The sequence below is a fragment of the Peromyscus leucopus genome, chromosome X, assembly GCF_004664715.2.
Source record: "Peromyscus leucopus breed LL Stock chromosome X, UCI_PerLeu_2.1, whole genome shotgun sequence".
Classification (NCBI taxonomy): Eukaryota; Metazoa; Chordata; class Mammalia; order Rodentia; family Cricetidae; genus Peromyscus; species Peromyscus leucopus.
This window is the reverse complement of record NC_051083.1, coordinates 45,012,409-45,039,225: the sequence shown is the minus strand read 5'-3', so window position 1 is coordinate 45,039,225 and position 26,817 is coordinate 45,012,409. Positions and strand designations below refer to the sequence as shown.

General features: G+C 35.9%; 1 protein-coding gene across 8 annotated transcripts in view; it reads right to left on the bottom strand.

The window, feature by feature from the left end:
- The window catches only part of Dmd (dystrophin), a 2,209,767-nt gene that overhangs the window by 1,703,264 nt on the left and 479,686 nt on the right, over window positions 1-26,817 (bottom strand). For all 8 annotated transcript variants that reach the window (XM_028881805.2, XM_037198928.1, XM_037198927.1 and 5 more), the window contains exon 3: window positions 4,883-4,975. In XM_028881805.2, coding sequence (XP_028737638.1) covers window positions 4,883-4,975 — 93 coding nt within the window. The remainder of the gene's footprint in view (window positions 1-4,882; window positions 4,976-26,817) is intronic.

The window sequence follows — 26,817 nt, the reverse complement described above, 5'->3', positions numbered from 1 at the left end:
ATGTATAAATTTCACTTTTAAGTTTGAATATTTTACATATAAATGAACACATACTGTGAAGCATTTAAATTTTTTTAAAAAAGTCTTCAGGCTTTGGGCTTTTTGTCCTTGGAATAACACATCTTTAACATAAAGAATCCACCTCCTGGGAAAGAAAGCACATTTTTTTTCATTTACAGTACAATTTGGGGTGATTGTGTCTTCATTTTTTAGCTCAGTGTGTATTATTATAAGACCTTGAATGATGGAAAACATTAACAAAATACATAAGGAAAGTAACCAGTAAGATAGAAAAGTAACTTTATTTCTATACATTTTAAGAAACGTTTGAAAGACATGAGTCTCTTGTGGTGCCCAAACTCCACTCACTAACTAGCCACCCATACACACTCCTGCAGGCAACCCTAATTTAAGTCAGTTGGTCATAAATGAAAGGGAGAGAGGGCTATTAGAAAAAAATAAGGGATTGAACAAGATAGGGAGGGACCCAGGAGATGGAAGTAGAGGTGAGTCTGACCAAAATACATTGTTTGAAATTGTCAAATAAATCATAATAATGTATAGAATTGTCAAATATAAATTACTTTGAAATATATAGTGTTATATGATCGATAACACAGGGCTCTCCCACACAGAACAGTCAGTCAGCATTTAGAGAATGAGAGTCTCTGAAGTGTTCAGCACTAAATGGGATATACTTATTACATCCCTTACCCCAAGTCCTAGGGATATTCTCTGAAGGGGGAAGAAAAGATTTTAAGAGACAGTGGTTTTTGATGACAAGAAAACCATGTTTTCCAGGCACAACAGGGTCAATGCATATGGAACAAATATGCAGTGATGTAACAACAAGATCAGTTCAAGGCAGAATCTCAATATAGAGGAAGAAGGCAGGCATGAAATCCCACACCTAACTTCAGAGCTATTGCTATTTGATGGCAGCTGGAAGAGGAAGAGCCAGTTTTCAATAATGGCATAATTTCTGGTAGACTGTCTACATACTAGGGCAGGTCCCACTCCCAACATGAGCTTGGCAACAGAAACTGGGCTCAATGGGGGAAAGAAGAAATATAAAAGAATGATTTTCAAAGTTGGGTAGGAAGGCAAAGGAGGATAGCTAGGGTGCTAAAGACCAGAGTTGCAGTGGGAGGGTAAACATTTTCAAAATACATTGCACAAAATTTTCAAATAATTAAAATATTCTAAAATGTGTAATGCTAAATGAGAAGTGTATTTTTATTTTTTTTGGTTTTTCGAGACAGAGTTTCTCTGGGTAGCTTTGTGCCTTTCCTGGAACTTGTTTTGTAGACCAGGCTGGCCTCGAACTCATAGAGATCCGCCTGGCTCTGCCTCCCGAGTGCTGGGATTAAAGGCGTGCGCCACCACTGCCCAGCACAAAGTGTGTTTTTTTGACTACTGCCTAGTTGTCCTAGTCACTAGAATTCAAAATTTCAATAACCAGGGTTCTTAGTTTATACGTTTACTCCCAAAAGTTATATCCCATCATTTAATTTTAAACTAACATCTGCATAATTAATTAAAATACACATCACCTCATTTTTCCTAATAGATGAGTTTTTAGAAATTCTATTGTTGTGATGCTTGTATTTATTACTGCCTTATTATTTTTTCTGGTTTTCCCTTAATGCAAGCTCTCATTAGCTATCTCCAAGAATATATTAGAAGCTCATTTCCTACTCACAATTTCTCCTTGATATCTTTAACAATGACATGGTTGGAACAAGTCAGCTGCCCAAAACAGTGATTTATACAGCTCTCATTTCAATCTTAGGGAGGCTATTGTTTAGTACACAGTGTGACTTCCTAAGCCTGGTTTCAATTTTCTGCTCTGTCACTTTTGGATTATTCAACCTTGAGAAACTTCTCAGTCTCACTATACTCCAGTTTTTTCACATGTTAAAACAGAGTTAATAAAATAGCTGTTCCACAACTTTAAGTAGTAATGTGTATAAAGTATTTAGATGGGGGATTTTGACATAATGCGTTCAGATGTTTGCTCTATGGAGTTTGTAGTACATGGAAAGTTCCTCACGTTATTATTAAGCAACTTGCAATGCCAATGGTTTCATACCAATTTCACTTGTAATTATCCTAAACTTAAAAATTAACATATATTCACAAAAATTATCAGTGGAACAAGGCTCCAACTTTTGGTCCGTGCCTATGAAGTTAGAATTTTCATATTTATTGTCTAATCCTTTCTTTACCTTGTGTATATATGGAATAAATTATATACTTTTCTACTTTTAATTTTATCCTGTGCTTTCCAAGATTCTTCCCATCCTTCTCAAGACTTGCATACCTAAGAGAATGTTACTCTTTAAACTGGCTGTACAAGCTTCCAACATTTCTGTTAAGCCTTCTAATCTCCAAGATGACTTAACTACTACCCATTGTTAAAGAAACAGATGTCTTGTTCCTTCATCTTCCTCCATCTCCAAGCATAGCCACATTAACAGCAATCACCACTTTTAATATCTTAGTACGTTTTACTCCATGAATGTCAAAGTGAGAACAGCCTGTATTTTAGTGTTTTCCAACCTATCACCACAAAGAGCAAAAAAGCAAAGGCACAGAAACATGGTTTTAAAGAAAAGCAGCAGAATATCACCATAAATGTGCAGAGAAGGAGAACAGGTTATGAAAGAATAACCTTAAACAACTGAAAGTCAGTGAGATTTATTTCTGTATTTATAAACAGAACTGACCCCGGAAATATGGAAAAAAGTTGGATGCTCACAGGCACTTATTTCTCTATCAACATCATAAAAATATACACATTAGACATGTACGCTTATATATATAATTTGTGACTATAGTGAAATTAAGAGTAAGCCTATACTGTGCCTTCCAATTGGCTACCTGACAGAAGTTTAAATGCAAAGCATTTGAATATTTTATTCTAGGAAGTCATCAACCCAAGTTAAAAGCTCTTAAAAATGTATGAAATATACATATAAGTAACATTATACAGACTTAACAGATTATGTTTAGCAATATATATGTGTATACATAACAATTACTGAAAACAGAAGCCGTGAATTTGAAGGAGAGTGGGGAGGATTATTGGAACGAGAAAAGGAAAGTGAGAGATGTAATTATATCATAATCTCAAAAATAAAAGTAAAATTATTGGGTAAATAAACCAGAAAATGTACCAGTTTTAATTAATATAGTAACATATTAATCCTATATAGCTATTGAAGTTAATTTAAAAATGGAAGCACAAAGTATGTCTTTTTAGCATTACTACAATATTTGAAAATCACTGCCATAGCCATGCATACATATATGCACCAAAATATTATTTCAAGTAATTAAAGGCAAAAATAAGTTCTATGGAATTTAAGAGAGGTAAATTAATTTTAGAATTATGTTAAAAAGCCTTCAATAGCAAGCAGAAGCCCATGTTTTTCAAGGACTGTCAGAACACATAGAAGCACAGAAAGCAAAATAAGTGAACAAAACAACAAAGCAAAATTCTGGGCACTGTCTGACAGTACAGGGACCAACTTGGCTTGCTGTGAGAGAATTGCAGGAGGCAACTCAGAGATAGGATTTTGGCCAGATTGAACTTTGATAGACAGCTAGAGTTTCTATAGTATATACAAAACCTTGGTTTGTGTGTGTGTTGGGTGGGAGCGCTCATGTGCATGCACATGCTTAAATGCTTGTGCTGGAGAGCCATAGTAAAGGGAAAAGAGAAAAGATTAAAACAATAATTAAATAGGACTCATTATATATACAGAATGGATGGCTGTAGGTAGACTGGAGTCTTAAACCCTACTTAAAAGAATAATAGAAATCTAAAAATAAATCTTTTAAGTCAAGAGATTATGATTTAAAATTTTTTCTCCATTATGAGGGTTTCTTCAACTGAACTCAGACTCTTCTATGACTTTAGTGACTTATAATATAGTATATCCATGTTTTATCTCCTTCATAGGAATATTCTAAAGTTATATAAGTTAACAGTTTCTCAGAAGGAAAATATATTTTCATCTCATATGCTTTTAGATATCAGACTAAATACCAACATTTCCTTATACTATACCAAAAATATTTTTATATATAAATACAGGTGCATTTGAAAATACAAAATAACACAAAGTTAAGTTTAAAGTCATTATGCATAAAAACCTTTATACAATTAGTCCTTAAGAAGGATTTTTAAAAAGTAAAGACACATATTGCTTGTTATTTAACAGAATATATTGTTGAAATTTTTTACTTTATTATTCTGCACAATGCCAAAATGAAAATTATAATGTGAATTATTTAGTTCAGGAATAGGTATTGTATTGCTTATCTGACTAATACATTGGTGAGTTTCATTAGATCACTCAAATAAAACTGATTCTTTGGGGTCTGTCACTTCATTGGGGTTACTGTAAATTTCAAAATAAATTTCCTGGACTGGAGAGATGTCTCAGTATACAAATGTAAGGACCAAAGCATGGGTACCTAGCACACACACAGTAGCCAAGTAGTAGGCATGGTAACCTGTGTGTAATCCCAGGGATCAGGAGGCAGAGACAAGGACCACAGAAAAAAGCTGGCTAAATAGAATAGCTGAATTGATGAGGTCTAGTTCAAATGAGAGACTGTCTCAATACATACAGCAGAGAGTAATTTAGGAAGCTATCCAAAGTCAACCTTTTGCCTTCACACAACACACAGGCACACAAGTGCTTGTACACCCGCATGCAAACATGCATTCAGTCTCACATACAAATACAGGAGAAAGGAGAGAGGCGGAGGGAGATGGAGGAGGGAAGGAGGAGAGAGAGAAAGAGAGAGGGAGGGAAGGAAGAAGGAAAGAAGCACCCAAGCAAGGAAGGAAGTAAAGAATGATTCTTACCAGTTTTTGCCCTGTCAGGCCTTCCAGGAGGTCTAGGAGGCGTTTCCCATCCTGCAGGTCACTGAAGAGGTTGTCTATGTGCTGCTTTCCAAACTGAAATGAAAAACATACCCATTTGAAAAAAAAAACATTTTTTATAGTTTTTATGTTCCATATGTATGATGAAGCCTTTGGAAATTTAAAACTATATTTAAGGGTATTTGAGGTATCAAATTATGACCAAGAGTAATGTATGAAAAGGAAGTTCAAGTTGATAAGCAGGGTCAATAAATTATTACAGTAGGACAAATATATTTGAACTGTTAATGACAGCAAGTTGAAAATTTGTAGCATAATTCATCCAATTAATCTGTCAGATTGTTCAACATCCTTTGTCACACTTTACACAAAATGATTCAGAGAGTCCTGTTCTCATTTTAAAACAAATCCAGTTTTTGGAAAGCCTGATTTGTTTATTTTGTCAGTTATTTAGTTTGAAGCCTATTGCACCTGGTAATCTCAGGTTGCCTCTCAGCCAAGTATCCAGTAATCCTAGTTGGTCTTCCATCGAAGTATCATCCCGTCCTAACCATGCTTAACTCCTAGGATAAGATGAGATCAATGGTGTTCAATGTGGTATGGCTGTATATGGAAAAAATCTAGTTTAAACAGGGTAAAAATAAGCCTACTAAGGCCTTTCACTTATTTTTCTAGGGTATCTACTTAGAAATTCCATTAAGGAACCTAAAATTACTATAATCACTAGTAAGTCCTAAAATTCTTAGAGTATCTACTGATGGGAGGCACGGAACTTTGCAAATGGATCTTATCACCATTGTATCTTTTCTGTCATCTTAACATTAATGCACTCATCTTACAGGAGCAGACAAAGAATTCGGCTATGCAACCCTATGTTACAAAACTAGAAGGTGGTAAGCCTATCATTTTGCCTCGGGTCTAGGTAACTTCTGAAGCCTCTGTTCCTTCCATCCTACCACGTTACTCTTTTCCACCTTATTATCTTTCTACTCTGTTATCTTTCAAATATATTGTTTCTTCTGACATATACTCCAAAGTCTTTCCTAGTTTCAGTCAAAAACCATCCACAATTGTTTCTGATGATATGATTTTCAGTTCTCTTATCACCCATTTTATCCACAAAGACTTAGTTTATCACTGAAGTCAATGGAACAGCAGTAAACCAAAGTGAGATGCTAGATGGAGCTCACGTTGGTAAATCAGACACACAATGCCCAGGTTACGAAAGTTCTTTCCAGCTGGGAAAACATATTCATAAATAATTATACCACACACAGGAAATAAGTGAATCCAGGAAAACATAACTGTGGAAAATACCAGAGTCTATAGCTTCAAAGCAGGAACTGCTTTCACCGAGTATCAAATAACAGGCCTAACATTGACCTTTAACTCATGAGCTACTTAGATTGCAAACAAACTTTGAAACTTACTTATCAAGAAAATCCCTGTATACAAGAAAAAACAACTTTCATACATCTAAGACTAAAGACATGAAAGTTAGATTCTTCCTACACCCAGGTAGTAATGTCAATGATGGGACCTGTAGTTGCCTTCTATGAAGAAAAACCTAGCTCCTGCAGGCAAACCACTCATTCTTGTATGCTAAGATTTTGTGATATGATATCAACTAGACTATTTTTTACAAACGATTTTTTGTTTTGAAATTATACCCAATAGTTCTTTTTGAAACTCCAGAGTAAGAATGTAAATAATACAAAATATTAGCATGCTGAAAGTTTTTAAAGCAGGTTTATAATGCATAATATATAAGTAAATCTTAAAAAACAGTGACATTTTATGACTCTTTAAGCAGATGAGTGTATACTTCCTAATAATACCATAAAGATCTTCAAATGTAAACAGTGTTACATGAGTGACACTGAGGTTTTATTTTCCAATTGAATTAAAGTACAACTTGAAATGCCCTTTATTTCAGGGGCAAGTTTTATAGAAGCAATTGAGAAAAGAGTTTCTTCTAAAGTTATGAAAATAAGCATCTTGCAGGTAGCAATATGCCAATTTTTAGAAAAAGGCAAATGTATATTTTTCTGACAAAGATTGTTGTTCTTAGGCCATACTGTGTATCTTTATTTTTGCCAGATAAACTCTGACAAACCAAGAAGGGCATGGATGACAAAATGGCACTTACTCAAAAAAAGAATTGAAGCCAGTAAATATGAAGTATATCTCAGGGCATCTAACCTCAGTATCATATAGGATGAAACATATGCTTTGATTTAGGGAAAGGAAGTAGAGATAAAGGCCAGCAGGCTGAGAGAATCTTGCTTACAGTCTGAATGTGACACAGACTCTCTATAGTTTACCGTTTCATGCCAAATTCAACCAAAATGGAAAGAGAGTACATGATCCCGGTCTAGTCAGGCTCCCAAGTGTAACTAGTTAATGATCTTAGTACAAGGAAGCAATGAGTTAATAGGAAAAAAAACCTGATATTATTTTATCAGTTTTCATAGCACATTTATAACAAGTTTCACTGAAGTATCACAACAGAAATCCAAATCTTCTTTGTTCCATTGGCCATATTGTCACCCAGAAGGAACATGCTTCCTGCAAATGCAACTGAATGAATTTATACTGGATATGGCAGGATCAATTTCTCAGTAACTGAAGGTTTAGCAGTTCTGTGAAAACACATGCTGAAGCAGGTTTTGCTCTCCTTTTGTATGTTTGCTTTAATTTAAAGACAAATATTAAAGCAGTTTTTTGTAAAATTCCCACCTACTAAAGCAATTCTCAACAAAATGTCCCAAAGCTTCCGATGCTTAGTCTACATGTAGTATAACTACCCCACAGGGAAAAAAAAAGCATCTCATTACTTCAGCATCCTTTGCTTGCTTTTATCTACTCTCTCTTCATTGGACAGAGTTATCAATATTACACAGCAAAAGGAGCACAGATTCCAGAGGCAACAGAAGCTAACTCTGGCACACAAGTGCCCTGTTCACTAGCTGTGGTATCCAAATAAAGTAAACCTTTGCACTGATCATTAAAATGGAAACTGATATAATAACACCTCAGAGCAGACTTGTGAACTTGAAATCAAACAAATAAGTATAATCTATAGTTGTTGCATATGAATTGGCAACTTTTAATCCATATTTAATAAATATAGGATGATTTTACTCCTTTATTCTTCTATTAGCACTTCTCTATTTCTCTCTGTAGCGCTAAGATCGAGGTACATATGAAATTTATCATGCAATTGAATATAATATAAAATGCTGAGTTCATTTGTAATGTATGTGATTATAACCCCTATAAGAGTAGATAATAGTATAGGAGTATAAGTATAGCACCTATATGAATAGTAAGGAAGGAGAGATGTAATTGTGCACATACATCACAGAAAATGAGGAATGTAAACTGTGGATTGCGAAGCCCAAAGAAAATTCATGCTCTTATTCTGTTGCTTCTTCGGCTATTTTAAATTAAATCTTGGTTTGTTTCTCTCCCATTTCATTTTTGCTATCTATCACATCTTTTTTCATAGGTGACATTTAGGGTAATAAAAGCATTACTATTTCCCTAAAATTCCATCATTAATGGCTTTCTTTTCAAGTGCAGAAAATGGTTTTATAAATCAAAGTGCCACATCCTTTTTGTGCCACATGATTCTGTGGCTCTCTGTCTTTAGTTCCTTTCATGACTAATGCTTCTTTATTAAATGAACTCAATGAACTTTTGACATTACTCAGCAGATTCACCCATTCAGTTATTGACTTCTTCTTTACTAACCCAAATAGCAAGATGAAACAATCATAAAATAACAATCCTTCTACAGCATTGTTAGCAATGAATTAAGGAATATGGAAGCCCAGACAATGTTAAAAATATATGAGTAGGTGGCATAAACAGAGGAGAAAATTTTAAATAATGTAAAAAAAAAAACCAACTGTGAAAGGCTCAGAAATTCATTTGTGAAGCTGTTTAAGTGGCCTCTGACTCTTCAGAGTTTCATCAGTCTTTTAACCTGAAAATACAGAAGGATCAATACAATGTTCCAGTAAGAGGTAAAGAGCACACGGATAATTTAGCATGACCTTCTAGTTACAAAAAGGTCAAGCCATGGATATATCTGTTGTTCAAAAAGTCAAGAGACTGCTCAGTGATTACAAATTCTGGACACTGGAAACACCAAAAAGACTGCAAAAGTGAGGATTCAAAATCTCCTGGGAGGCAATGCTGCTGAATTGCTCAGCACAAAATAATACAGCCTGCTGTAGTTTTAACAGGCACTTTTTGTAGGTATTTTTCTAAAGTACAGTTTTTAAAATTTTGACAAACATTGTATTGCAACATAATATACATACAGGAAAGCATGTATCTTCAGTTGTATAGCTCACTGAATCTTTGTAAAGTGAATAGGTTTATATTACAGCAATTACACATATAAACAGGATATGACAGGTACCTGGTAGCAACCTAGCACCACTTCTGTGGATTAGCATCTTCAAGAATGACCACTGTACTAATTGTTAAGAGCACATATTAATAATGCTTCACAAGCCTCTCAATAAAGACAAATAACATGTGTTTCATCTTTAATTTTAGGAATGTAATGATTGAAAGGAATATGGCTTATATAGAGAGAATTTGGAAAGAAAAAATTTCACACTGATGAAGTGTTTTACAAAGCATAAAAATTACGATTTTGTGAACAAAATTTACTCTACATTCAAAATGCCTGTATCCATATCTTATATATTATTATAAGATCTTGGGCAAGTCTCTTTTCCAATCCAAGCCTCAATATTTCCATTTTCAAAAACAAGATATAGTATTACCCATATTATTGTAATGATATGAAAATTTTAAGTAGAGTGGGCTTTTTAAAAATAAATATGTCTAAACGATGCTAACTATCATGAACTTATTCCAGTATTTTGAACCATAATGCTCATACTTCTTGACAATTCCTCTTTGTGAGCTTATACTCAGAGTGACCAATGGCATTAACTAATTTGACAACATAAAGATTAAATGGTCAATAAATATAAGGTGTTCAATATAGTCCCTGGCTGAGAAAGTGTTCAATAAACTCAAATTACATTTCTTGTGTCATCCTTCCTGTTAAATGTCCCTGTCAGGGAGTAAGGGTCCAAATCAGTTTTGCAGATCCAAAGGCCTTTGCAAAACCGAGTAAAACTGTAAAAGCTTACCAAAAGAATGTTTGCAAAGATAAAGACAGAGTCTTACAAAACCACTGGAACAAATAGAGAAATACATTTACTCCTAGACTCAAAAAAGAGAGCAATTTTTGGTCTATAAACAATGAAAGAACTAAAAAGATTGCCTGAGAGGAGCTCCCATCACTCAAATGTCCTTATTTCTCTATATTCTTTCTTTCTTGTTCCTTTAAGATCGGCCATTGGCCAAATCCACCTGGGAGTCCTAGGGCAAGGGAATCTGCTACTATAGGCAAGCTAGTTACTTGGGGAAGAAAAAGGAAGAAAGTAAGCCAAGGTGGATGAACTACCACTATTTTGACACTTCACACATTGCAAAATTTTGTCACAGACATCTGTGTCAGGAAGAAATTGCAAGCACAAATGTTCTTCTTCAGGCTTAATCTACCATTTATATCTCTAGGAATGTCATAGCAAAAAGCAAAATCTATTAGTAGGATACATTTTCTTTTTTAACAGGAGTATCAAAGTTCTGGAATGTTCTTAGGATTTAGCAGATGAAAATTAACATGTATTTATTCATTATCACTTAGCATCAAATACTTTTCAAGACTCTTATGTACCAGAAATAGCACTAAAATCTGGCTGCAAAGATAATGAAGAAAAAGCCAAGTTATTCCTTGGAGCTAAGAAGTACTGAACAGCTAAGTTATATAATATACTTTCCCATTCACCCCAGTTACAAAATGTTATTCTATTCAGCAGTAAGTCTTCATAAAACATAATCATTAATACCCAATGTGTATATTATATAGTACTAAGTACAGAAAAAATGACTCAGGCAGATTGCACATTAGAACTTTGAACAGTAACAACAGTTGATGGAAATCAAGTAATTATCTATAAATGGTTTGTTTTAAACACCAAAGGAAAAAAATGATTAAACAAAGTCAGCATGTTTCATTGTCTAATCAGGTCTATCTCTTATAAACTTTGTTTAAAAAAATTGAATATTTTACTTAGACTTGTGGTTTCTCATCTGTAAAATAACAAGGATAATATTAGTTTACTTCCTCAGGTTTTCTAAAACCAAAATTTGTAAAACTTTGGTGATTTTTATATATTGTTTGATATAGCCTTAACAAAATGAAACATTTATTGTATCATAGAAGACTTACAAGTATTTAGAGAATAATAATTTAATAGTCTCTTTTTTGAGAATTACATATTCCTTATACATTGAAATACTAAAAGATACCTTTAATTTTTATACTAAATTACATAGGTAAATTATTTATATGTGGACATCTAGGGATAGACACAGAAATGAATTAGGATATATTCCAATAATCATTTTTACATAAAAAATAGCACTAAGTTGGCAAGATGAAGCATTTTGTTTCAAAGTATTTAAACACACACATACACACATGTCATATACAAATATGACATAACAAATAAGCTTTTGAGGAAATACTATCAGCATTTAGAACCAAATAACATCTAAGGTGGCTAAAGAATATTTAAATTTGTTCATACACAATGAAAGGGCAATGGCACAAGAACATTCATATATTCTGTAAATAATAAATTTAAATTATATGTTTATTTTATATATACTTTCCTAGTTACATGCAAGGACAATTGTATGTGCTCTATGTGGGTGACAAGACATAGCTTTTTTTTCCTAATCATGTCATTCTGCTGCCCACTGGAGAAGTCAGCCTTGGTCAATTCATAATCTTTTCTTCAATGACTATATTGAAGGCCTGTTTGTAGACAGTACCAATTCAAGGAAAGGATTCACAAGGCTACATGGCATAGAATATGTAACAAAGAGCTTCTGTGTAAATTATATTTCTATTTCCTTCTAAAAAGTTGAACCAGAGGAAATTTCCAATCCTGTAGTAGTATATGGTTTAATAACGGATTTTTCTTATAAATCAGCTTCATATACATTGGTTCATTAGTGTTTGAGAGAAACACCAGTGTATGCTACATACTTTGCTCTAATTAAGTTTTACAATAATCAAGGAAGCTCATCTCTATTTTACAGATAATAAATTTAAGGCATAGAGTATATCAATAATTTTTCTAAAGTTACAACAAGTAAGTGTTACATACAACTCTAAATGTAGACACTCTATCTAACAACCTCTTAACCATTCCTACTGTCTAAATGTTGTTCAAGTTATGGTTATTTCGTTGTTATACCATTCAGTGTTACCGATAGGTAATTATAGCAGGCACGTCATAATGTCAAAAACGCAAATTTTAGAGTTTGTTTTTATTTTTCATTTTCTCATTTTGTTTTATGGGTATGAGCATTTGCCTACTGCTGTGTACACATCACATGCCTACAGAATCTGTAGTGGTCAGAAGAGACCCTGGGGACCAAATCTAGATCAGGTCCTCTGCAAGAGCAAGAAGTGCTTTTAACCACTTAGTCACCTCTTCACACCCCCCGCAAGAAAGCAAAGTTTTCACGTAATCAATTCTTTATGTTCTTTCCCTTCACTTTCTTAACATCACATGTTAATTTACAAAAGTAGTTATCCTTTATAATGGGCTGAATTTGTGACAAGATATTGGGCACAGTGGTGCTTCTTACATCTACATTATGACATTTTTTTCAGGTTTGGGACTATGGAGATGGTTCATTGGCTAAAGCACATCATTCCCAATGGTGAGGACTTGAGCCCAGATTTCCAATACCCACATTAAGCTGGGTGCATGTGTCTGTAATTCCAGCACCTCTCAACCAGATGGGAAATCTCTGGAAGCCTGTTGGCCACCTAGCCTGATACAGTGTTGAACAAAGACACCCAAAATTGTCCTCTGACCCCCATACATATACTACCACACATCCTCATGTATTCACTCAAGAGCAGTCACCCATAAATACATACATATCCACAAAAACTAAAAATATGAAAAAAGAATTCAACCCTTGAATTGTTGAATTGTGTAACATTAAGGATCCCATTATCTCCTTGGGACATCAGTATGACTGGCATTCTAACAAATATAGTAAAGACTGTACCAGGGCAGTAACCCAAGTAACTCAATATTGACTAAAGATTTTGAAAACCATTCTCTTGTTATCATTAGCTAAATAGAAAATTAAAAATATGATCCTAAAAGATGATGAAGCTTCAATTAATAGCAAATGCAAGATTAAGTTAGGGTTTTGTGCATCTAACTCAAACATTTCTTAAACATCTCAACATGCCACTATTTGTTTTAAAATCTTCCATTTATTGGCTTTATTTTGAAGAATATGGTACTTGGAAGCAAATAAGCACTTATTTAAATTGCTCTTCTAGCTTTTTCTCAATTGTGCAGAAAATGTTGATAAATTATGTAATACTTCACTTGCTTTCATCACATGTCAAAGGAGATAGTATTTAAGTTACACAACATTTCATTAGTACTAGCCACATGCTTCATACTGTCTCACACAAAAGGAAGAATAGACAGATGAAAGGTGGATTTTTTTCCCTTTACCATTGCTCTTGTTATAGACTTTGTCACATTCTAGGGAAGAAGTGTACTTTAAAGCAATTATCATTCTAATCTCTTGATACTAGTGTTAGAAATGGGCTGCTGGTCCACATAAGAGAGATTTAATCCATTCTGGGGAGAATAACAGAAAGCTTTATCAACTGAATTTCAAAAGTTGAATAAAATATTAATAGGAAGATGTGAAAAATGGAAGAGAGTACAAGCAGAAAGACCTTCAGATGCTAGGATCAAATTACATTTTATGATTACAGGAATCAAAATAAGCCAGTTCTTCGAGCATAGGGTCTGTTGAGGGGTAGAAAATGATCACATTACAGAGGCATAAGAGACTACATCAGAGAAGATTTCTTATGACACTCAAAGGAATGTAGACATACACCCATTGTCTTCAGATTTTTAAACATGGCTTCTAATTTTGATACACTCAAGCCATATATTTACATTATTAGTTGTGTTTTAACACAGGGAATACTGTTTCAGAAAGCCTGATATTGGCATTGTTTAGAGACTATTCTTGTGTGAAAATATTACTTGGCAAGGGAGCTATGTTGTGCAGGAACATCTGCTCTAAATGATAGACTAACAGAAAAATTGGTCCAAATATTCCATCCTTTAATGAATCCATGCCCCTCACAATGTGGCCTCATTGCTTTTCTCTTCTCCATTTTCTGCCTCTTGAACCCGTGTCATCCCCTGACTTGCTTTGACCAGTAAAAAGTAGCAGAGAGGACTGCATTCTACTCCCAAACATTGTGCTCAAAAGGGTTTGAACGCTTTTCTGTACTCTGCATGGCACTTTTTCCCACTAGAAACATATCTGAGCCAGGTTGTGAGAAGATGAGAGATTTGGAGCAGAGCCAAGTTGCCCTAGCTATCTCGTAGGAGATAGGGATCTTACTTTTTTTGTTCTCAATTGTCAGTTTAGATTTGAAAAAATCTGTTTATTATCTTTTCTTTATTTATTAAGTGGCTTGTTAATCAAAAACAGTGAGTCAAAATAATTCTCAGTAAACTAAAACTGTCACCTTCATTTAGTATTTCTAGAAAAAATGGCTTTTTGAGTGGCACCCAAAAGAAAGTAATTAACATTTTTAAGGAAAGCTTAATAATATTAAGAGAATTAACTTGTCTACAAATCGATAATAAAACTTTAATTGGTAATCCCCATTTTAAAAATAGAAATCATATACATATATATATATTAAAAAGTCTAAACTTCTAATCAAGAAGCTATCTGCAACTGATACCTGCTGGCAAAGGGGAAATCAATTTTCTTCAAAGGAATGTCAGTCCAGGGCAGGCTCCGTGTTTATTTGTTGTTGTTGTTTGTTTTGTAAGCACTTTATTTTTTTTTCTGTTTTGGTGTATTTGGTATATTTTTGTCTTATATATTTCCTCCCTTCCTTCCTTTGGGAATGTCTGTCTGTTTTTATTTGGATTTTCCCCCTTGGGTTGGTTTTTTTTCAGAGAGAGAGAGAGAGGAAGAGAGAGAGGGAGGGAGGGAGGGAGATGGAGGGAGATGGAAGGAGAGAGAGGGAGAGAGTTCAATTTTGGAGGAGTTGGGGGAGGGGAAAGAATATGATCAAAATGTTTTGTATGGAAAAAAAAGTCTGGTTAGGTAGTTCAGTGCTGGATCACTTGCCTAGCATATACAAGGTACTGGGTTCAATCCCTAGTAAGAATGAATGAATGATAACTTGGTTAAATAGAAATAATTTGAAAATTGCTGCTCATTCTTCTTGCTGAATGATGTTCTTTTACCTTTTAAATTTAAATATTGTTTGGACTATATTAGCCATCTTATATTAGCATTTATGAATCAGAGATCAAGATTTAAACAAAAACAAAATTAAATTTTAAATGAAAAATATGAATTTTACTTCATCTTAGATTTGATTTATTCTGGTTTTATAACTAGTAATGTTGTAAATTATGAAAAATTTTAGACAAGCAAGTTAATCTCAGTGTTCAATTATTCTCAGCACAGAAATATATTTGAATGAATTCTCTAATTGTACATAAGCCTAGTTTTTTATTTGAAAATATACATATTCTTTTTAAAATTCCATTATTTTGTTTTTAAATGTTTGTGACTGTTTTACATGTATGCATGTATGTGTGTGTACCACATTTGTGCCTGGTACCTGTGGAGGACAGAAGAAGGTGTCAGATCCCCTGGAACTAGAGTTGTAGATGGCTGTGAGGCACCATGTGGGTGTTGGGAACCCAAACTGGATCCTAGGAAATAGCAGCTAGTGATCTTAACTACTGAGCTACTTCCCTAACCCCATAATCATCAAATTTAAATCCTGTGTTTCTATTCTTTTTTGTTCTCCTTGTCTAGTTTTACTTATATTTATCTTTAATTCACACCATTTAACATCAGTGCCTTTGGGGGAATTAGGGTGCTGGAATTGAACTGAAAGCCTTTTTCTTACTGAACATTCAATCAACTATTGATCTATACTCCCAACCCCATAGGTGCTTTTGTCAGTATTTATTAAAGGCCTATATTCTCAATACATTATAGAAGTATTTACTATTAGGAGGAATGAGTATAAATGATAGTTTTTCTACATTTTTGAGAGGAGAAAGTTAAGAGTCAGAAATTTTAAGTAAATTCACCAGTGTATTTAAACTCAGACTCAAATCCATTCTCCCTGGCACTAAACTACAGTTTTTATCCTTACACTGCTCTATATTTGGCCTACTGATTTTTTGGACCTCATTGAGTGAATATTTCCTTGAATAATTAATAAAAATCTCTTTAAAATTATTTTTAATGCATCACAATGAAACATCTTATTTAACATATTACAATAGACATTTCTGTATTGCAATACCACTAGCTGTATCTTCATTAACAGCTGTAGTCATGTTTGCATCAGGCTATGCCATGAAGCTTATGGTAAAAATGTGCCTGTATTGAAATTAAAGCAGATGAACTAGTCAGTTGGGAAATTCCAAATTATCAGCAACTGTAAACAAGAATTCCTGAAAAGAGACTGTGTCTTCAAAAAGTGTTTGGCTGATTGAAATTGCTCTGATACAGAAAGATTGGAAAGTTGCAGGGCCAGAGGCTAGTTACTTTATCAGGGACTGGCTTTAGTTTCATGAATAGCCATACCTTGCTCATCTCTTGTGTTAGAACCAGCATCACATAACTAATAGATAAAAATCTTTTGAAATATATTAGCTTATTAGACCACTAGTTTCCACCAACCCCAAAGCTAAAAATGTCATCCGATAATGTCTAAGGCCTATAGAACAGTTTTACCCAGCTTGCTGTAACCACCTCTCTAATGTACCAATCAACATATTTTAAACCTGATTTGATTCATGACATTCTTTGTTCTGCAAAACTGTGCAACTTCATGAAACTGCTTTCACATTGGACATGGAATTTTGGGGTAAACAATCTGTGTTCCTGGGTAATAGTCACTCAAAATGGTTCTAGAATAAACTCTCTTATTCTTTAAATTGAAATTGCAGTGTGTGTGTGTGTGTGTGTGTGTGTGTGTGTGTGTGTGTGTGTGTTGACACTAGCCTCTAGAAACTTAGATTCAAGTAAAACAGTGAAACACTGAAAATTCTTGACTTCTTTAGTTTGTGGCATGTATTCACAATGGCATGACTGGTTTGAGAAGAAAGAGAATTCATCAAAAGCTTTTCAGAATTTCATTTAAAAACATTGGTATGACTTTTCTGGTTTCATATTTAAGGTCACTATATGGGCAATCTTCTGAAGAAATGGATAAATACACATTGATTCACTAAGGTATATGTGGAAAAAGTATCGTGAAACACTAAAATATTTTTACCTACTTTAATTCACAAAGCAGGTATTGTCTTCTTATAATAACACTTCAGTTATTACCAAAACACTCCTCATAATCCAATCTTAAAAGCTCCTTAGAGGCACTTAAAAATCTATGTGATCATTAAAATGCTCTTCGTCTTTCTTAATGTATTCTTTAGTGATTAAAATCAATTTGACTACACATTGATCTTAAAATAATTAAAAAATTTTAAAAAAACACCTGGGCATAGTAAGTGAGAAAGGAACATAAAAAATATTGTAGCCACCTTACATTTTTATCCACTATTCATTGTTAATTGATTGAATATGTATAACAGTTCAAAAGTTTTAAAATGCCTCTTATCAGTTGGTATATAATAGGCAACACATAGCAAGAATAATGAAAAGGAAAATTACAACAAAGTGATGTAAAAACATAATCAAGATTTTACAGTCATGAATGGCAATAATAATCAGCTTGTCTATGTCACCAAAAATCCTCAAAATAAAAATTTCATAATCATAAACAACACCACATGTAAAACACTGTTTGGCCACTGGGGCATAACCCAGAGCATACATAATATCCTGAGATCCATCTTTAGCATGAAAGTGGTGAACAGGAAGCAAGTAAGCATGAAAGAAAACAAAAGAGAAAAAAGTAGTTGGAGCTAGTCAGTAGAGAACATCAACTGTCACTGATTGTGTTTGCTTTTTTAATCTGACATGGTATAGGCTTCTAACACTCTTTGGTCCATTACAAGTTGTGATTCCATTCCTAGATTGAGTAATTATCATCCATTTTGTCCTATTTTCCCATACTTTTATTCATTATTATCTTGTTCTAATTTTTCTTCTGCTCTACAATTACTTTACCACTCTTTCCTCATTATGTTCTGAAATGCTAAAGTATTGAAACTGTGTCTTGATGTCCCCAATCTTAGCTGTCGCAAGAGGATACAGCTCCCCTAGGGGTGCCTTCTCTGTTTAAACTACCAATACCTCCTCAGCCTGACCCCCGGCACCATCCCAGCCTCACCTACCAGTAGCCTTTCTGCACACTCACCTCCTCACCTTGACTCAACCACACCCATTATTTCTTCATCAACCCCAATGGCTCAAACCTGCTCCCATGTTCTTTATCCCCTCAGAGAAGTGGAGGCCCTAGCATCAGTACATGTCATAAGTGTCACTTTTTCCGTGGCTAATCTTTCCCAGGTAGAAAAGTGCCTTGGTTCTTTCTCTGTTGACATTTCTAATTTCATGAAAGAATTCAGAGACCTCACCCAGACCTCTAGCCTTATCTGACATGACCTCTTATGTCATTCTCCCCTCTGTGTATCATACCTAAGGAAAAGAAAAGGGTCTGGATAGCTGCTTAGGCCCATAGAGATAGTATCAGCCACATGGATGATTCCTATCTGGTAGGGGCTGAGGAAGCTCCCCTTGCAAACCACCTCTGGGATTATCAGGTTAATGTTGAGAATCAGTCCTCTGGCCAGGGCAACTAGAGGCAAAATAATTACTGGTCTCCAGGCTTGACTCCAAAAGCCCTCCTATAAGGTGGTAAATTTCAACAATCTGAGGGTGATCACCTAGAACACAGATGGAAATTCTTCACCTGATTCACAAAGGCTCTCCTTTAGTACACCAAGCTAGATACTAATTCTCAAAATGACATGCTTGTTCTTGTCCTCAGCCCTTACTTCCTTTCCCAGTCAGCCTCTGACTCTCTCTCTCTCTCTCTCTCTCTCTCTCTCTCTCTCTCTCTCTCTCTGTGTGTGTGTGTGTGTGTGTGTGTGTGTGTGTGTACCTTAAGAGAGTAGATGAGGAGACATAAGCCCACCCTGCTTGAATTGGGAACAGGTAATCTCCTGATTGGGCAGACCACGTCCCTAGCCCCTAGACCCTAGGGGCACATCCTGTGCCCCTCCCCCAAGCCATTGAAGCCACAGGGATTGGCCAGCTGCCTCTTCCCCCAACCCTCTCACCAAAAAAAACAGCCCACTGTGACATCAGCAACCACCAGAGTCATAAGCTCACCCTGCACTGACTAGGAACAGATCCCACCCAGCACTGATTGGGAATAGCTGCTCCCTGAGACAGAGCCCACTGATGCCCATTGGACTAAGATCTACTTCCTGAGACAGATCAGCAGTGATTGGAAGAAGCCTGTAAAGAGGAAACAAAAACTACCCTTAAAGAATTAGAAAAGACAAAAAAAAAATTGGAAAAAAATCAATAAATCCCTTAAAGAAAACCAAGGAAAAGCAATTAAACAGTTGAATGAAACAGTCCAAGATTTGAAAACTGAAATAGAGGCAATAAAGAAAAAACAAAGTGAGCAACGGCTGGAAATTGAAAATCTGAGTAAATGAACAGGAACTACATACAGATGCAATCATAACAGAATGCAGGAGATGGAAGAGAGAGTCTGGCATTGAAGATACAATAGAGGAAGTAGATTCATCAGTTAAAGACAACACTAAAGCCTAAAAAGTCATAACACAAAACGTCCAAGAAATTTGGGAAACCATGAAAAAAATCAAACCTAAGAATAATAAGGGTAGTAGAAGGAGAAGAATACCAACTCAAAGGCACAGAAAATATATTCAACAAAATCATAGAAGAAAACTTTCCCAACTTAAAGAAGAAAATGCCTATGAAGGTACAAGAAGCTTACAGTACACCAAATAGACTGGATCCAAAATACAACCTTTCACCACATAATAATCAAACCACTAAACATACAGAATAAAGAAAAAATATTAAGAACTGCAAAGGAAAAAGGCCAAGTAACAGATAAAGGCAGACCCATCAGAATAACACCTGACTTCTCAATGGAGACTCTGAAAGCCAGAAGGTCCTAGACAGATATAATGCAGACACTAAGAGACTATGGCTGCCAACCCAGACTATTATATCCAGCAAAGCTCTCAATTGCCACAGATGGAGTAAACAAAATATTCCACAATAAAACCAGATTTAAACAATACCTATCCACAAATCCAGCCCTACAAAAAGCACTAGAATGAAAAATCCACATAAGGAAGTTAGATACATCCATGAAAATACAGGCACTAGATAATCCCACATCAGCAAATACCAAAGAAGAGAAACACACAACACTAACAACAAAAAAAAAATAACAGGAAATATTTAATAGTCATTAATATCAATGGTCTCAATTCACCTATAAAAAACACAGGCTGGCAGAATGGACATGAAAACAGTATCCATCCTTCTGCTGCATACAAGAAACATATATCAACTTTAAAGACAGACATTATCTCAGAGTAAAAGGCTGGGAAAAGATTTTCAAATCAAATGGACTTAAGAAGCAAGCTGGTGTAGCTATCCTAATATCTAATAAAATGGACTTCAACCTAAAATCAATTGAAAGAGATCAGGAAGGACATTACATATTTATCACAGGGAAAATCACCAAGATGAAGTCTCAATTCTGAACATTTATGGGCACCCACATTTGTAAAAGAAACATTACTAAAGCTTAAATCACACATCAAACCACACATACTAGTAGTGGAAGATTTCAACACACCTCTCTCACCAATGGACAGATCTACCAGACTGAAACTTAACAGAGAAATAAAGGACTTAACAGGTGTCATGACTCAAATGGACTTAATAGATATTTATAGAACATTCCACCCTAACACAAAATAATATAACTTCTTCTTAGCACCCCATGAAACCTTCTCTAAAATTGACCACGTGCTCAATCACAAAGCAAATCTCAACAGATACAAAAAAAAAAAAATTGGAATAACCTGTATTTTATCAGACCACCATGGCTTAAAGTTATATTTCAACAAGAACAAAATTTACAGAAAGTCTATAGTCTCTTGGAAACTGAATAATGGCCAAATGAATTATCAATATGTCAAGGACAAAATAAAGAAATTAAAGATTTCCAAGAATTCAATGAAAATGAAAGTACAACATACCTAAACTTATGGAACACTATGAAAGCAGTGCTAAGAGGGAAATTCATAGCTCTAAATGCCCACATAAATATGTAGAAATCTCACACTAGTGACTTAACAGCACACCTGGAAGCTCTAGAACAAAAAGAAGCAAAGTCACCCAGGAGGAGTTGATGCCAGGAAATAATAAAATTGAGGGCTGAAATCAATGAAATAGAAACAAAGAGAACAATACAAAGAATCAACGAAACAAAGAGTTGGTTCTTTGAGAAAATTAAGATAAGACAAGCCCTTATCCAATTAACCAAAAGGCAGAGAGAAAGAGAGAGAGCATCCAAATAAACAAAATCAGAAATAAAAAGAGACATAATAACAGACAATGAGGAAATCCGGAGAATCATCAGGTCATACTTCAAAAACCTGTACTCTACAAAATTCAAAAATCTGAAAGAAATGAACAATTTTCTGGATAGGTACCACATCCCAAAGTAAAATCAAGACCAGATAAACTATTTAAATAGGCCAATAATCCCTAGGGAAATAGAAACAGTCATTAAAGTCTCCCAACTAAAAAAAAGACCAGGACCAGATGCTTTCAGCACAGAATTCTACCAGAATTTCAAAGAAGAGCTGATACCAATATTCCTCAAATTTTTCCACACAATAGAAACAGAAGAAACCTTACCAAACTCTTTTTATGAGGCTACAGTTACCCTGATATCCAAACCACACAAAGATGCAACTAAGAAAGAGAATTACAGACCAATCTCTGTCATGAACATTTATGCAAAAATATTCAATAAAATATTGGCAAACTGAATCCAAGAACACATCAAAAAAATTTCCACCATGATCAAGTAGGCTTCATCCCAGGGATGCAAGGATGGATGGTTCAACATAAAAATGTCTGTCAATGTAGTACACCATATAAAAAAACTGAAAAAAAAATCTCATTAGATGCTGAAAAAGCTTTTGACAAAATCCAACACTCCTTCATGATAAAGGTCCTAAAGAGATCAGAAATACAAGGAACATACCTAAATATAATAAAGGCAATATACAGCAAGCTGGAAAGAATAATGCTCAACTTCATATGGGAAAACAAACCAACAAAAAAAACCAGGATATCCAAAAGAACCCGGTGCAATAAAGCAAACTCTGGAGGCATCATGATCCCTGACTTCAACTCTACTAGAGAGCTACAGTAATAAAAGCAGCTTGGTACTGGCATAAAAACCGACATGTGGACCAATGAAATTGAAGACCCTGACATTAATCTGCACATCTATGAACATATATTTTTTGACAAAGAAGCCAAAACTGTAAAATGGAAAAAAGAAAGCATCTTCAACAACTGGTGCTGGCACAACTGGATGTCAACATGTAGAAGGCTTTAAATAGATCCATATCTGTCACCGTGCACAAAACTTAAGTCCAAATGGATCAAAGACCTCAATATAAATCCAGTTACTCTGAACCTGATAGAAGAGAAAGTAGGAAGTAGTCTTGAATGCGTTGGCACCAGAGATCACTTCCTAAATATAACACAGTAGCACAGACACTGAGAGCAACAATTAAAAAATGGGACCTCTTAAAACTGAGAAGGTGTTATAGGGCAAAGGACATGGTCAATAAGACAAAATGATAGCCTAAAAGAATGGGAAAAGATTTTCACCACCTCTACATCTGACAGAGGGCTGATCTCCAGAATATATAAAGAACTCAAAAAACTAGATATCAAAATACTTAACAGTCCAATTTAAAAATGGGCTATAGAGCTAAACAGAGAATTCTCAGCAGAGAAAGCTAAAATGGCTGAAAGATATTTATGGAATTGTTCAACATCTTTAGTCATCAGGGAAATGCAAATCAAAATGACTCTGAGATACCATCTTACATCTGTCAGAATGGCTAAGATCAAAGTCACTGAAGACAGCTTATGTTGGAAAGGATGTGGAGCAAGGGGAACACTCCTCCACTGTTGGTGGGAATGCAAATTTGTACAGCCACTTTGGAAATCAATATGGCACTTTCTTAGAAAATTGGGAATCAACCTCCCTCAAAATCCAGCTATACCACTCTTGGGCATATACCCAAGGAATGCTCAATCACACCACACATGCCCAACTATGTTCATAGAAGCATTATTTGTAATAGCCAGAATCTGGAAACAACTTAGATGCCCTTCAACTGAAGAATGGATAAACAAAACATGGTACATATACACAATGGAGTACTACTCAGCAGAGAAAAATCAATGACATCAAAATTGTCTTCCGAACTTTATCTTCCTTGGACTCAACTCCTAACTCTAACTCCACCTCCAATTTTGCTGTTGAAAAATTTACCTCCTCTGGATTGAGCCTCACTCTATGACTACTCACCTTCTTTCGCTCTCTTAAGACACCTTCTCTGGAAACATGCTGAATATGTCCTCCCTGAACCTTCAATAAACCTATCACCAAAAGCATTTTACCTGGTGACTGAATTTTTCTAAAGATTTCTCACCTGCTGGCTCTGGGCCCACACTTGATGTATCTAGACATGGTCCTCCTCACCACACCTACTGGAGAAAAATTTCAGTGACCAATGACCAGAATCCATCTTCTGTAGTTTAAGTGAGCTCTGCACCCCTCACCTTATAAGTACCCCTGTTGCTTGGCAGGATAGCTAAAGCATAAGGTCTACCATATAACACCTATCTCAGCATTTGGGCTCTTTCCTTCTCATGTCTTGGGCTTCTTTCCTAACTCCCAACCAATAGGACTGCACAACATTCTTGGAATTTTCAAGTATATGCCAAAGATCTCTCTAAGGTCCTTTACTTTACCTCCTGTCCTTTCTTGGGATGGGCTTCTTTTGACCTCCAAGCAGCTTTTTCAGTCAATGATGGTTCCACTCTGTCCTCTTCTCTCCATGCCAGCTCTAAATGTATTTTCTTTCCTCAGGACCAAACAACCAAACTGTAAAGCTGAGACCTTATGAGAAAATTTCTCCTTCTGGCAATATAGATATCATTATTCCTCCTCAAGCTTTGGGACAGAACTCCCCCTACAACTCTAACTCAAACTAGGCCCTGAAAGGGGCATAGTCATCTTCACTATCCAAGACCCCCAGGATGACAAATGGGCTCAGGGATTGAACGGTTCACCTATATTTATTTTGAAAGATTTATGCCTTCCACCAGAGGAAAAATCAAATTTTTATAGCTCTCAAAAGGGCTCTGCCCACTCCTGTTGGTCCCATAAGTGCATGCTACATAAAAATCAGCATCCGACTTAAGCTCAGAACTCTCCAAGATCAGGACCTCTCCTTTGATCTCACCTCATAGATGGCCATCCTAAATGACTCCCGAGACTATTCTACATTTACAGAAGTACTGATGAGTCCCTCAATGCAACCTCATGCTTCCCTTTGGCTCCCTTGTAATAATGCCTTGTGGTGGCTTCTCTCACAAATGTAACTCTAGACTTCACATTCTGCAACCTGAGACCATTTTCTCTTTTCATCTCTGTCGGTACCTTCTTATCCTCTAGAAACACCAGCCTATTTGCCTTTACAGTAACCATTACGACCTTGCCCTCATTCTCCTCTTGTCAGGATGTTAATACCTTAATCTCAAAATCCTAACTAGCTCCAGAAGTAACCTTCCTCTGGTGCTGTTCCAATCTCAATGCAGGGATACATTAATCCTTGTCCCATGCATTCCCACTTTAGCACTTCCTCAACTCACCCTCTACACTGAGCAAGACATTTTTACTCTTCTCCAGTTCATACACAGATGATAGTGAGCTGTGACCGTCCTGGTCATAATTTGAAAAAGTTGGAAAGCTTCAGTAGTGGCTACAGGCCTGTCCCCGGGATCCTGGGCTATAGTCTATCATCTATCCTAGCAAATATCCACTCCATCCAGGAACCAGCCTCAGTCCTACAACTGCTTCAGAACCAGATCACACCCCTAGCCTCAGTGGTCCTACAAAATCAGGGCACCCTCAACTTTCTGACCACTGAAAAGGGAGGCTCACTGTTTCTTCCTCAATGAGCAATATTGATACTGCATTAAGTTAATCTGATCAAGTAGAAAAGAAGATATAAAGTACTTACATGAGTTGGTCTACAAACTATTGCCTTCAAGGGATGACTATGGTCCCCTCTGGGGCATTGACTCTTACCCCAGCTAGGCCCTAACCCTAACCGTAACCCTGTGTCATAACAATAAGTGGTCCCTGCTCCTTTAGAACTTGTTTCAGGATTTCAGGAAACAGTTAGTGAAATAACCCAAGGGTCTGTGAACCATGTGATTCTGAAAGAATTTCCTCAGTTCTCCTACCACCTCCTTCCTTCCTGACTCCCCACTTTTGAATAAAATTCCAGCTTTCCAAAGACCTCCCTGTCAACACTCCTGCTCAGCCAGAAGTAGCTAGCAATCTGACTCTTCCTGGCCCTTCTCATCAACAATAGGCTGGAATGTTAGGTCATAACGCAGGCTTCTAAGAATTCTGTGTAGATGTCAGTACCATAAAATGGCTACCAAAGCTTAGCTTGAGCAGATTACCATGAAGAAACAGAAACTTAACCCCCAGCATTCCTCAGAAACCCTGTGACTCAGAAACCTTGCTTATCAGATAACTGCAGTTTCTTTGTCCCTCCATAAATGGCTATCTGCCACAGGCACAAATATATCTGCTTTCCTAAACTGTTCTGATTATAAGAGGTACAGACTCCCTCCCAGATGTCAAGCCCAATGACCCTGTTTTATCCAAGATATGGAAAAATTTTCTAGGAGGGAGGAATCTGCTGTTAAGCTTCCAGGAGCCCCATAAAGCCTATTTGCTCTTCCAGTTGGTCTATGTGCTCTACTCTTGTTAGACTGCCTGGCAATTGGTCTCCCCCAGCCAAAAAAAAAAAAAAAAGACTTTTTATACCCACAAAGTGTTCTAGTTCAGTGGTTTCATGGTGCTCACTTATACAATCATGAATTTGATTATGATTTTGATACATTAATTGATGCTTGTTCCCAGTTCTTAGAAGCTATACATATGTACTTACTGTAGGGAAAAGGGGCTGGCTGAAGAAACCCACACTGACCCTAGAGCCCAGAACTAGGGAAAGATGGCTCAGATAAGGCTAGTGAAAGAAACACGGTTTGGCTCAAATCAGAGCCATCTCTGGCCCTGGCCAACTGACTTGTGAAATCAACCAATCACAGAGCAGGACAGTAGAACCCTGGGCCCCAAGTCAAACCCTGGTTGACTCCACCCCCAAGACATCCTGTGAAAACTGCCCTGCCTAGTCAGTTTAAAAAAGGCTGTTTTCTACATCCTGGTAGAGGCAGCTACTTTCCTGAACTTCTCCTTCTGGGTGTGAAGATCTTCCTTCACTGTCATAAAGAAGATCCTTGCTGAGAGGTCCCTCAGTGGTCAAAACAAGGGAGTGCTGAAAGAGCAGAGCAAGGAGGAGCTAAACAGAAGATCTTTGCTGAGATGTCTCTAGAGCTGG